At 38.5% G+C, this 12,343-nt stretch overlaps 2 protein-coding genes across 2 annotated transcripts; both read right to left on the reverse strand.

Annotated features, from left to right (window-relative positions):
• Positions 1-492: 492 nt before the first annotated feature.
• rad21l1 (RAD21 cohesin complex component like 1) lies at positions 493-5,127 on the reverse strand. Its single transcript, XM_026333253.1, has 13 exons — positions 4,981-5,127; positions 4,766-4,895; positions 4,204-4,303; positions 3,799-3,902; positions 3,408-3,515; positions 2,732-2,864; positions 2,567-2,664; positions 1,904-2,133; positions 1,724-1,805; positions 1,469-1,611; positions 1,244-1,354; positions 951-1,022; positions 493-675 (listed from the first exon to the last, which is right to left on the reverse strand). Exons 1-13 carry the CDS (start codon positions 5,125-5,127, stop codon positions 493-495), a joined length of 1,641 nt encoding a protein of 546 aa, XP_026189038.1.
• A 5,264-nt stretch (positions 5,128-10,391) lies between these two features.
• opn7d (opsin 7, group member d) lies at positions 10,392-12,343 on the reverse strand. Its single transcript, XM_026333145.1, has 5 exons — positions 12,253-12,343; positions 12,008-12,170; positions 11,550-11,677; positions 11,121-11,455; positions 10,392-10,874 (listed from the first exon to the last, which is right to left on the reverse strand). The coding sequence occupies exons 1-5, from the start codon at positions 12,341-12,343 to the stop codon at positions 10,392-10,394; spliced, it is 1,200 nt and encodes a 399-aa protein (XP_026188930.1).

Raw genomic sequence — 12,343 nt, forward strand, 5'->3', positions numbered from 1 at the left:
CAATTAGATCATTCACTAATTTCTTATGATAAAACAAATTAGGAGACCTGGGTAAGCAGCAGAATGGATGGATGAATCAATTTAAAATCATTTTTAGAGCAGCAACAATTAGATTAAGTGAATTAGTCTACAAAAGAAAATTTGCAGCTACAGTAACAATTGATTAACCATTTTAGCAATTTTTAAGTAAAAACATTTTCTGGTTTTAGTCACAAAATGTAAAGATCTGAAGCTTTTTGGGCTTTTTATCTTAAATTGTAAAAAAAATAGGTTAAAAAAAGAAAGCAGATGAGAGAAAACACTGAGACTTGAGGAAATAAAATTTTATTTTTTACACTTTTTGTCCTAAATTGAATTTGCAAGACCTGCAGATACCGTGACACAAACATGTGTGACATATAGTTAAGTTTTTAACATTTGACAGACACTTGCCTGGGTCTGACTGATTTTCTCCTTATCCAACCTGTTCTTGTACGAATCAGTTGTGTTTTACTAATTGTAGAAGGTGGGTCCTGGTGTGACATAAATGTCGTCATAGGCAGCGGTCTGGTGCAGATGGAGGGCTTGCTGTTTTTTCAGGACCAGGAGAGAGAAGAAAGTGGCTGCAGCCTGTGAGCGAGTGCTCCCTTCACACAGTGCTTCGAGGCTGAACGTGGTATCACTGCTGCTATGACTCTGACACACACACACACATGCAAATGTAATTTCTCAGCATCACCCCTCACCAGTCTTCACATATTTACATCCCTGTCCACTATAGATTTATGTTTTCATCTGCCATTCAGTCTCAAAAAACAAGCACACTGTCTTACATGGAAACAACAGCTCAGTGCTGTTGAGATGCAGACCTGACAAACAGATTCTTCTAAATGAACATATTTTACATGTTGGATGGGGTAGTTGGTGTTACTGTGATATTAATATCTGAACATTTATTTTTAGATTCTTACTCTGAGAGTGTTCAGAAGCCTTTCTGCTCGCTTGGTTATTCTCCGTTCAAAGTCTTGGCTGTCCAGCACAGACTGGAGGTTAGAAAAGGACAATATTTCAGTGAGGGATGCTGGGCACATGTCCAGGGCAGCATGGAACATCAACACCCACCATCTGTCAAACTGACAGCTAGAAGCTTGTCTACAGTACCATCTATTATTACCTAATATTTTGTCCACAGATATGACCAGTGAAATTTGTAGTCTGAATATAACTCCCTGCTCTCTTTCTATGTATGTGTGTTGACCAGCACCTGACTGTGAAGGGCAGTTGATGGAGTCCCCTGCTCCATGTGAAATGGGTGGACAAACATTGAGTGTTCTGATGGAAGTTCTGGATGAGTGAACTCTGACCTGTCTTCATCCTGACAGATAAACAGCAGTGATCATAAACCAAAAATGGATAAAACAGCATTATGAATGAGCATGATTTATTTTTATGTAAATATCTTCCTGTCACCAAAAATGCAAATATTTACTTGAAGGAGCTTTGAGTAATTCCCACGCTGGTTGTTATTCGTGTCATCAAAAGCTGTCATGTCAGTGTTATGTATTCTTTCAGTATTGATTGATGAATCTTCAACACTGATGTCTGTGGTGATGGCACTTATGTCCCTCTGAACTACACAAGAAATATTGATTTAGATTATATGAAACAACAGGCAGAACAGAGGGCTGGTGACACTACTAGAGTTAATGATAGTTTTCTTACTGCATGGTATGTAAGTTACTACCTTCTGGTTGTTCCTGACGTATTTGCTCCACCTCCTCACAAACACTATAATATTTCACCTGGAAAACAGTCCTAGCAAAGAGCTGCAAAGGAAAAATTATACTTTACAGTAACCTCGGCCATTTCAGTGTAAACATTCTCTTTTATGATAGAAACCAACACTGAAGAGAGATTTGTTTACCTCCTTAAGTTGGGGAGATGCAACAGTGGAACATGGCTGGATCAAGAGTTTGTCTACACCTCCGCTCTCCTTCCACAGCATGAGATGCATAGTTGGTGGGGCCATGTCAAAAGGGGCGACCAGATCTGAATAGTCAGAGAGTTGCTCTCTCATGGATTTGTTGGACAGCTCTTTAGCCTGGTCCACAACCAACTTGCGTTTCCTCTTTCCATTCTTCCTCTCTGGGTTTGCTGAATAGAAAGAGTACGAAGTCTATAAGTGCTTCCTTTGACTTCAATTATATAAAGCCCAAAGTGTACAGAAAACAAGAAATGACACTATGTGTGAGACCAGGTCAGTTTTTGGTTTGGCTCTGTTGGCATAGCTGAGTTTGTTCATTGGTATCCTGACTTTGAATCTTATCCTGGATCTGGCTGTAGTTGGAAGTCCGTATTTAAATGGAACGTGAGAAACATGGTTATTCATATACAGTATCCAGGTTTCTAGTTATCTCGGTGCTGTCAATTTCCCACCATACCAGCTACCATGTTCTTTACCAACAAAGACTGTTCAGTAACCTAGAAATGTTCAGCAGAGTTGAGGTTGCAACAGCTCAATAAATACATGTTTTTGTTATACAGTACATCTGTGAGTTGCAGGAATTTTGCATGTATTTGTGCCTACGAGTGATGGCCACAGGTTCAAGTGCAAAGCCCTCCTCCTCATTAGGAAGAATGGTGGTCTCATTCAGTGTAGAGGTTGCTACCTCCATAGGGACTCCTCTGTCTGGAAAACATAAAGTTTGAGTTTAAACATATCTTTGAACGTAAACACGATGTAAATAAAAACAAATTATATATCAACATGGATTTATAATCACCTTGTTGATAATTGGGTGTAGACATGTCTGGATTCTCATTTGGACACTCTTCTGAAACGAAGTCAGTGGATTCGGCATTATTGCTTGAGTTTGTCAGAAAGTCTATAGGGTAATTAAAACAACAAAAATTAATTGCTCAAGCAAAAGAATCACTATTTACTAAAATGGCAAATTATAATCAAACTTTTTCATTGGAAAAGATTGAAATGATATTGATATTTAAACATGAAAATTGGGATTTTTTATTTTTATATAAAGCTACATCACTGAGGAATGAGTGCAGAATTTTTTTTTCTGTTGCACTGTCATTTCTTGTTAACGGGTGAAGCTACTAACATTACTCATTCTTTATCTTGTTATTCTTTATTCTTTCAAAAATGCAGCCCTTGAACTATGGTCCATTATTATTTCAGATTTATTTTCTGTATTACACTCTCAACTCATGTTAAATGGACAGACAGATGGAGCCTAACTGGTAACCAGTGCCTGCTTGATCTGGTAAAATGAAGATTATTAGTAAAAGACATCACAAACACAATTTCACTATTTTTTAAAACATTTTTTTATTAACTTTTATTTTTTATTTAAATAAGATCTTCTGCAGGACTAAAAAATGGCAAAAATGAATCAAGTTATAATAACTACCGAGTAAGTCAAATCCACGATCCTCATCACCAAAAGCATCTCCATCCTGTGCCAAGCTGTGGAAGCTCATGTCCAGTTGTGCACTCTGAGGGCCCTGGGACTCACCCCCTACCCATCACAACAAACAGGAGGAGAACAATTTGTCTGCTGAGGTCTGAAGGTTAATGTTACTCAATCAGGAGGAGTAAGCAGCATATTTGTGCATATATGAACTAATTTAGGTTGTGGATTAGGTGTACCTGTGATTATTTACTGCAACTATACCTAAATTCACTGGTAAGAAGGAAATGTGGTGCAAGCCTATGGCTTGCTTGTGTTTTTAAAAGTTAACAAGGCAACTGGGAAATTAAAAAAAAAAATCAAGAAGCAACAGGAAAAGAATGGTTCTTACCAATGTCTGCCAGGTTCAGAAATCCATTTCCAAAATCCTCTTTCAGAGTGATTTCCTCTGATCGACTCTGGTTCAGTGAAAAGTGGTCCACAACATCTACATTACTGGTGTCCCAGTTTAAAGAAAACAGAGTATTGACACAGACAGACTACTCATTTACTGGGTTTGAAGAAAAAATGGGTGATCTTAAAATAAACAAAAGGGATAGTCTTGCTTCTGAAATTTCAAACATAAAATTAGAATCGGTAAAATAATGTTATGACCATTTCAGAAGTATAAAATTGTTGATTTTTCATGTGTGATTGAAGATTTCCAAATACATTTGTAAATAAAAGGGACTGTCAAAAAAACTACAGTACAAAAATAAGAAGTCGGGATATGTGTAAATACAGCAGGCAACTGCACCTTAAAGATGGCAGCTGAGCATCAAAGACAGTGAAATCTTCAATCAAAGTAATTGCTTTTAGTGTTGCCTCCAGCCCCTCCACAGGCATATCTGTTTGACCTGGTGCAGGGAGAGATAAATAATGAATAATACAAATATGCAGAAGAGTAGAGTAACAACAGTACCCAGTAATTTAAGTGAAGAGAAGGGTACACAAAAAAAACAAATATATAAACAAAAGAAAAAACAAAATAAATATAGCCAGTGAGTTGTTGTTTTCAGTTTCTACAGCACTATTAACTAGACAGCAAAATATGGTCTTGTGGTCTGACAACAACCAGGCAAAAAGTCTTCCTTCATAAAGGGGAAAATAATACCTAATTAAAAAAAACTAAGCAAAAACAGCAGCACTAGTTTATTCATTCATTCCACATTACGTATTCTGTAGTTTACCTTAGTATTTGCATCCTCTTGCATCCTGTAGCTTTCCTACCTTTGCACAGACGCTGCCTTTCAAACCCAGTGGTTTGTTACTGCTATTTAAACAATTGTTGACACTGACAAAAACAAACAATGTGTTACCTGGCCTGAATGCCATTTTAATTTTAAACAGGGCATCACTGCAGTCTGCAAGGAGATACTTGGCTTTTCTGGAGTAGATCCTGACCACACCGAGGAGCAGATGACCAGATGTGCGCAAACCAATTTTCATCTACAAATATTACATGAACACGTCAGACAGGAATGCAGTGGTTGTTTTTTTTTTTAATATAATTATTCTTTTTGATAATGTTTACCTTTGGAGAAATTATATCTTTGATGGTCGTTTCCAAATTGCACTCAAATACATGGGCCTTGGTGAGTTTCTTTTCCCAGTGCGCCGCTAACCAAATTTTTGCTAGAGGTCCCCGCTTGGATGTGAAGAGTTGGGTGAAGAACAACATGTCGGAAAGCTAGCTAGCTGTCACCTGTCACAAGCACAACAATATTAATTTCAAACATTTTCCATGCAGGAGCTAAATGTGGTAATAAATTCAGCTAACATGAGAGAACAGGAGTAACCTTAAGTTAGCTCGTAGTTTTTTTTAATGTCACGTTAATATGCACTCAAAAGTTACCAAACTAGCTAGCTGTAAGTGGTTAGCGTCGGTGTGTAGCTGTAATGCCCGAGCGGGAGAGTTTTTCACTTGTAAACATGAAGTATAATACAGCTCAGCGTGTGGGGAGAGGCATGAACAGCTAATTTAAGTGTTTCTTCTCACATGCTGAGCTCCAACAACACGTCTTACCTCAGCTCTGACTGTGCGCGCTTTGACATTCAAAACGTGCATGTGACCGCGAGCCTTCTCCAAGCAGCGGTGTTGCCAGGTTTGACTCACAAACTACAACCCGCCTTGTTTTTACACTATATTTGTTTTTATTTTGGACAACAAAAGTGCACCGAAATGCCCACAAGCAACTCATTACCGTGTAATGACAACTACCCGCTAAGTTAGATTATTGTGATACTGTAGGAAACAGCAAAAACATGATGACTTCGGAAACGGTTAGCTACGTCACGCTGAATCTAAAAGATGTGTATGATGTCTGTGTGTTCAGATATGACTGTATAATGACTGGCCAACTATTTTGAAACAGAGTAAGGACACTATGGTCTAGACAGCAGTAACTGCTCCTCATGTATTAGTGTAAGCGACGTGGTTGTGTGTGGGAAAGAAATCAGAAATCTCTACTCATCAGCGCCCACTAGGCGGAGAATGTCTAACCAGAACATAAACATAACATTTTAATGTTATCAGGTCACCAGAGAAAAAGACGCAGGTCAGTGTGAATCTGCTACAGCCTTGGATGTGTTACCAAACAGTTTTACCAGGCCAGAGCCTTAAGGCATATATGAAGTGACTGTTATGTTTGCTGTTTGAAAATAATAGAGCTCAGCTAAAAAAATGACCACAAAGAGGCACCAAAACTACCAAAAAGAGACTAAAAATGACGATAAAAAAACTAAATTGTTAGATGAAGTGTTTATTAGACACATTCAGAGAAAGTAAATTGAGTCCATCGCAGAGCCATTATGCAGAATTAAATAACTTTCATATTTTTGTTTCATTGAAAAGTGGGATACAGAAGGGCAGGACTGGGGGTGCTGCCCTGGACAATTACGTACAGTGCTGTGCGAAAGCTTTAGACGCTAAAAATACATAGGGGATGCTCTTAATATAAATTACATAAGTATAATATTCATTTATCAATTAACTTCATCCAGAGTGCAGTAAAAGGAACCAAACCAAATCTGTATTTAATATTTCTTCATGAACTCTCGTGGGTTCTTTATGGGCTTGTTGTTCTGCACAATGGGCTGCACAATGACCCTGGCGTCAGTCAGACACCTAATGGTATTGTGTGATGAGACTCTAAAACAGCTAAAGTGCCCAAAACGTCTGCACAGTACTGTTACCCTGACTGATTAGACTTCCAAGAAGCTGTGGGTAGCTATGATAGGAATTATCTGTAGAACCAAAGCAATGACTTGATTAATTGATTGATGGTATTACTTTTCAGTCAGTTAATTGTTTCAGTCATATACATTAAAAATGTATTTGCCATTCCAACATTTTCTGTTCCCATCTCCCCCAGTGCAAGACTTTAGTGTTTCTTCATCATATATGATAGTACAATTGTAAAACTGAAAATGCTTGTGCCATGTACTGAAAATCAAAGAGCAAGCAGTAGGTAAACTATTGGTGTGTATAGGCTTTAACAAAATATTAAAATGGGAAAAAAAATCGGAGTATATGTAAAGATTGCCTTAGATGTAAATAAGCTAATAGTTTGGCTGATAATTGTTTATCTTGATTTTCCACTTGTATGCACTAGAGGGCGGTAGGGCATAAGTACATACATGATGAAGAAACAACCTGTGTATTGTTACAATGCATTGGTACAGATTAAATATATTAACACAAGGCAATCTAAGAGCAGCATGGTGGATGAGTAGTTAGCACTGTTGCCTCACAGCAAGAAGGTTGTGGGTTCGCAAACCGGCCTTTCTGTGTGGAGTTTACATGTTCTCCTGGTACTCCGGTTTCCTCCCACAGTCCAAAAACATCCATGTCAGGTTGATTGGTGATTCTAAATTGCCCATAGGAGTGAGTGTGAATGTGGTTGTTTGTCTTTGTGTTTCTCTATGTGGCCCTGTGATGGACTGGTGACCTGTCCAGGGTCTACCCCTGCCTTCCACCTGAAAGAGAGCTGGGATAGGCTCCAGCAGATCCCTGTGACCCTGGTTAAGGAATAAGTGGGTATAGATAATGGATGGATGGGCAATCTAATCCAGCCAATATTAGTTATATGGTTGTAACAGTGTTGCTTTAAAATGAGCTATAATGTTTACATCTGGTGTAGGACTGTGTGTATCAGAGAATTGTTTCTACTCTGTGTAAATGTTTGAGCCTGAGTTTTTCTGTTGCATTGCAACTACCAATTATGACAAGAAGCACAAGAGCAGCTTATATTGCATTTTGAGAAAGGCAAAGTTTTAGGGGTACTGGAGGGATGAAAATTGGTGAGTGATGAGGATATAAATGTGCAGTTCAATATTCTGACTTTCACTGTGTAAATTCCCCAGTCATTATATCTGAAGTGAATCTTAACTGGAGCTCTGTTATATTTAGCTGCTGGATAAAAGCTCACTTCTCCTGTTCCATCTGTCTTTACAAAAATAAGATTCTCACAAATAATAGTCAAATTAATCAAAATCTGGCTAAAGTAAATTGTTGTTTTAGATTTAGTTCATGGGTTTTGAAAAGTACCTAAATACTGTATGTGCCCATGTAGGATTTTTCTGCCATATCAGTCATTTTCTTTTAATCCCTCCTCTGGTGTTATCTCACTGCTTTGCTGTGTTGGTTGCCAATAAAAGGTTTAACTACTGGACTTTATTTTTTATTTTTACACCAGGGGGAAAATAAACTACTTTGCATCTTTGATTTGTCATGCTTATATACTTTGGCTCCCTGTCGGCATGGGTGTTTATTTTCATTTTTTCTCCAGATCAGTTCATCTCTTAAAGAAGTAGATCACTTCAGTAGATACACATATAGATATACATACAAATGGTTTGTATATCTAAGATTTCACATCCAGTTGGCTTTACTATATGTGCTTTTTGATGCACATGCATGTTATCTTCAAACGGCTGGCAACCCTGCAGCTGTAGCTTTGCTGTCATAATGATTTTGGTCAGTCTGCTCAAAGATACTCCTCCAACCAAGTTTCCTCACTGGTAACAAATACACCATAAAACCACACTAAAATTGAAGTATTATTGACCATTATATTTGTAGTTTTTCTGCTCTCCAAATCCTTGCTGTCCTACCTTTGAATTTTAAACAGACTATCCCAAGGTGCTACCGATAATACACTCTTTTGTAGAACATTGCAAGTGATTACAAGTGAATTTGAACTTGGTCTCAAATTAATAAACGGTTTATGAAGCAATACTTCTTTACAGATCAATAAGATGAGACAAAATCGAGCAAGTCACCTAGCTGTATATTATTCTATTATAATATAGCTGTATATTATTTTCCATTTTTTACCTTTTCATAAAAGGTGGGATAATTTCTAGAGGAAATAGGACACTGTAGATACAACTTTTTCATTGCATATTTATCATTGCCTCATGTTTTATTGTCTGTCTTAATGACAGATTTGTGGTGTCTAAAAACAGTGGGTCATCTTCTAGTTTGAAAACAAAAAAAGATTTCCAATCAGCCTGCCCACAACAGTCTTTTTAATGCTTTTAATTTTTCACTTTATGGCTGCACAAGCTTTGTTTTTGGTTATAATATTAACACATATGCTTTCTTTGACTGCATACATAGAGGAGCACTGCACATTACTGCATTAAAAATTGAAAGCAGAATTAAACACAGTGAAGAGCTGTTTAGGTAAGTCCTGAATTTAGGGAAAACTAATTGTCAGTATTTTAGTACATACAGTACATGTACATGCAGGATCAGACATTGTTGTTACCATAACTGGGCTAATTGATGGCTTTTACATTTACTGTATATGTGCATCATGTATGAGAAAAGACAAACATATAAGTTTATGGGCACTGATATGTGTGGATTTCTGTCAGTCTATGTTTATTAAAGTATCCATCAGTGTCTGCAAATGCATCATTAAGAAATATCATTCTCTATAAACATTAGCTTCGAATATCTGTTACCGCAGTTGGCTTCTTTGGAAATCCTTATCCCTGATTATCCCTGTTTTTCACTTGAACACGTGTATTTAAAGAACGGTCCAACTTCCTCTGGTTCAACTTGTCTCCTGACCAGGTGACTATCCTGTGAATAGGATTACAGGTGTCACTCATGTTATTAAAAATAGTGTTTTTCATACAAATCATTTTCACTTTTAATCTGTCAAAATCTAATGAAATCACATTCAAGATTAGACATAGAGGAGACTGTAGTCCCCCCTCGGATAGTCAAGTATGGTTGATAGTAATTAGTAGCACATACTTGTCTCCTGCAGGTTTAAAGTGGCTACCACTATTGATTTTTTGTGACAATGACAAAGCATCCCTTAGAAAGTCTACAGTGTGTGAGTAGCCTACTTGATCATTTTGATTTGAGTACCACTTCAACATCTTTGTCGCCCAGGTGTCAGCATACATACAACATTTACAGGTGTCTTTTATATGACGAAACCTAAACAAAATAATATGATAATTTTTGTTTGCATCAGCAAAGTGTAAAACATGGCTTATCCTCACATTAAGCAGTCAGTTCCTGCTGTGCAATAATACACTAGACATGCTTGATTAACCTTGAATACAGCAAGGGTTCCTCTGTTTCATCTTCTGCTCCTTCAGAATCCAGTTACTATACAAAATACTGTATTTTAAAATACTGTTTATTAAAATGAAACTGGATTCAAGCTGACACAGAGGTAGGTGTCAAAATATTATACAAATCTTCTCAGATGAAGTAAGCACAGTGTGGATTTTTGGAATCTCAGGCATTTCACCCATTATAAGTGACTTTCAGTAAGAAGGTCATTGCAAGTCCCTGCTGTTGTCCTTTTTCACATTTTGTTGGTTTTTTTGTCTGGCCCTGTATTCTCTCTGTCTTTTTAGTACCTCTCCTTTTGTGTTTGTTTCTTGTTGTCTTTATGAAAGAAGGAGGTTACACCACTAGAGAAACTCAGCATGCGGTTTGGCTGAGAGTTGGTTAACTGTCACCTCTCTGTAGGTTGATCCAGTCAGGATGGAGGCAGTCCTTTGTGGTGTGGTCACATGACACAACACTGCATTCTCAGGGCAGTGCTGACACACCACGTAGCTCTCCTGCTGTCCATTGGAGAAGTGCATGGAAATGCCCATGTCCTTGTTCCGTTGTGAAGAGGATCTGAACTGTTCTTTCGGATTTGACTGTGGACTTCCTCTGTAGATCCTCTGTCGTAACATAGATGTGTCTCTGCGGAGGCACTCGCGAAACTTTGGCTTACAGAGCAGGTAGACCATAGGGTTGTAGATAGTGGAAGACTTGGCAAGCACAGCAGCCAGGGCAAATGCAGCAGGAGGAACCTGTGTGGCGTCTCCAAAAGCAGCCCACATGGCCACGGCAGCATATGGGGTCCATGCACCCAGAAAGCCTACGCATACAGCCACTGACAGCTGTGGAGAAGAACCATTCACATGTATGTGGTTGGACACTCATACTTGGATACACATACCACAAAAACATGACATGCCCCAGACTCATTTAGTCTGTGGTACCCTTATCTTATTTATGATTATGCAAATACATCTACAAAGATAAAGCAAGTAATCAGCAAAGCATTTACATAACCTTCGACATTATATAATGTATTGTGTCCTACTGAAAACATTAAGTTAGTGATGCTGATGCCACACACTGACCTTGACAATGAGAATGTGTGCATTGGTGGTCTTGGTCTGTGGTGACACATGCTGCTGGACGGCCTGACGTGATCCCCAAACTGTCAGCAGAATGAAAGTGTAGGAGAGCAAGATGATGGTGCAGGGCAGTGCGTAGCAAAAGACGAAAAGGCAGACAATGTAAGACAAAGCTGAAAGCTCGTGGTTGGGTGCATGCCAGTCAATGCAGCAGGCTGTGCCGTAAGGTTCAGGACTGTAATGTCCCCACTGTAACAAGGGCCCTACAGCAAACACAGATGCATAGCACCACACTCCAACCACCAGGAGGCGGGCATGTGATGAGGAGAACCTGTTACCTGATTAGACAGTAGATGAAAAGAGATGTGGTCATTTTTTTCCCCTCAAGCTGTTCAACATCATGCTTGTCAGTTTAGTTAATTATCCGCTCACCATGGTTAGGGAAGCAGACTTTAATGCAGCAGACTAAGGAGAGGGCTGTGAGGTTGGTCAGACTACACAGACCAAACAGTACTCCACACATAGCATAGAGTTGACAGGCGAGTCTTCCAAACAGCCACCTGTGAACTCAGACAGTGAGGAAAGAGAAATGTGATGGACACTAGGACAGTGACAAGTACCATTTTCATTATTAATTAATTTTCTGATTTTGTTTTTGTAATTTGTTTTGGTCGATACAGAGGCAAAAAAACAGAAAATGGATGTCACAGTTTCTTAAAGCATAGGTGACCTTGTCAAACAATGTCCAACCAACAGTTGAAAAGATATACTGGTCACAATGACAATAAACAGAAAAGCAGAAATTTCTCAAATTAGATAAGCTAGAACAAAGAATTGTTTGACATTTTGCTAGAAATTGAAAATAAAATAGAAAGATAAATATGAAGTACCTGTGTGAAAAAGCTGATGGTATTGCCAATGGGAACAAAGAGAGTGCCATCCCAAGGTCACTGATGGAGAGATTGATGATGAAAAACTCAGCTGGTTTCAAGGTCGACCGCTTGTGATATGCAACAAGTAGCAGAATGCAGTTGCCCATGAGGGATAGAATACCTGTCAAAAAACAGGAATTGAGATGGACCACAGATTGTACACTTGATCAACACAGCAGTGTTGGTGTGCTGCGTGGACTTACAAAATATGCTGTAGACTGAACCAATGAGGATGTCATGCTCTTTGGAGATGGTGGAGACAAATACAGCAGATGTGTCTGAAGCATTTTCCAT

The sequence above is a fragment of the Mastacembelus armatus genome, chromosome 7 (assembly GCF_900324485.2).
Source record: "Mastacembelus armatus chromosome 7, fMasArm1.2, whole genome shotgun sequence".
NCBI classification, from domain to species: Eukaryota; Metazoa; Chordata; class Actinopteri; order Synbranchiformes; family Mastacembelidae; genus Mastacembelus; species Mastacembelus armatus.

Bases quoted from the DNA above. Each gene is read 5' to 3' on its own strand.
- rad21l1 (XM_026333253.1), bottom strand. From the start codon at position 5,127: ATGTTGTTCTTCACCCAACTCTTCACATCCAAGCGGGGACCTCTAGCA. The intron at 4,304-4,765 runs GTAACACATTGT...TCCCTGCACCAG, and splicing joins TAAAATGGCATTCAGGCCAG to GTCAAACAGATATGCCTGTG. The intron at 3,903-4,203 runs GTGCAGTTGCCT...CTGGGACACCAG, and splicing joins GCTCAGCTGCCATCTTTAAG to TAATGTAGATGTTGTGGACC.
- opn7d (XM_026333145.1), bottom strand. From the start codon at position 12,343: ATGGAAAATGCTTCAGACACATCTGCTGTATTTGTCTCCACCATCTCC. The intron at 11,678-12,007 runs GTACTTCATATT...CTGAGTTCACAG, and splicing joins CCATCAGCTTTTTCACACAG to GTGGCTGTTTGGAAGACTCG. The intron at 10,875-11,120 runs GTCAGTGTGTGG...TCTTCTCCACAG, and splicing joins CACACATTCTCATTGTCAAG to CTGTCAGTGGCTGTATGCGT.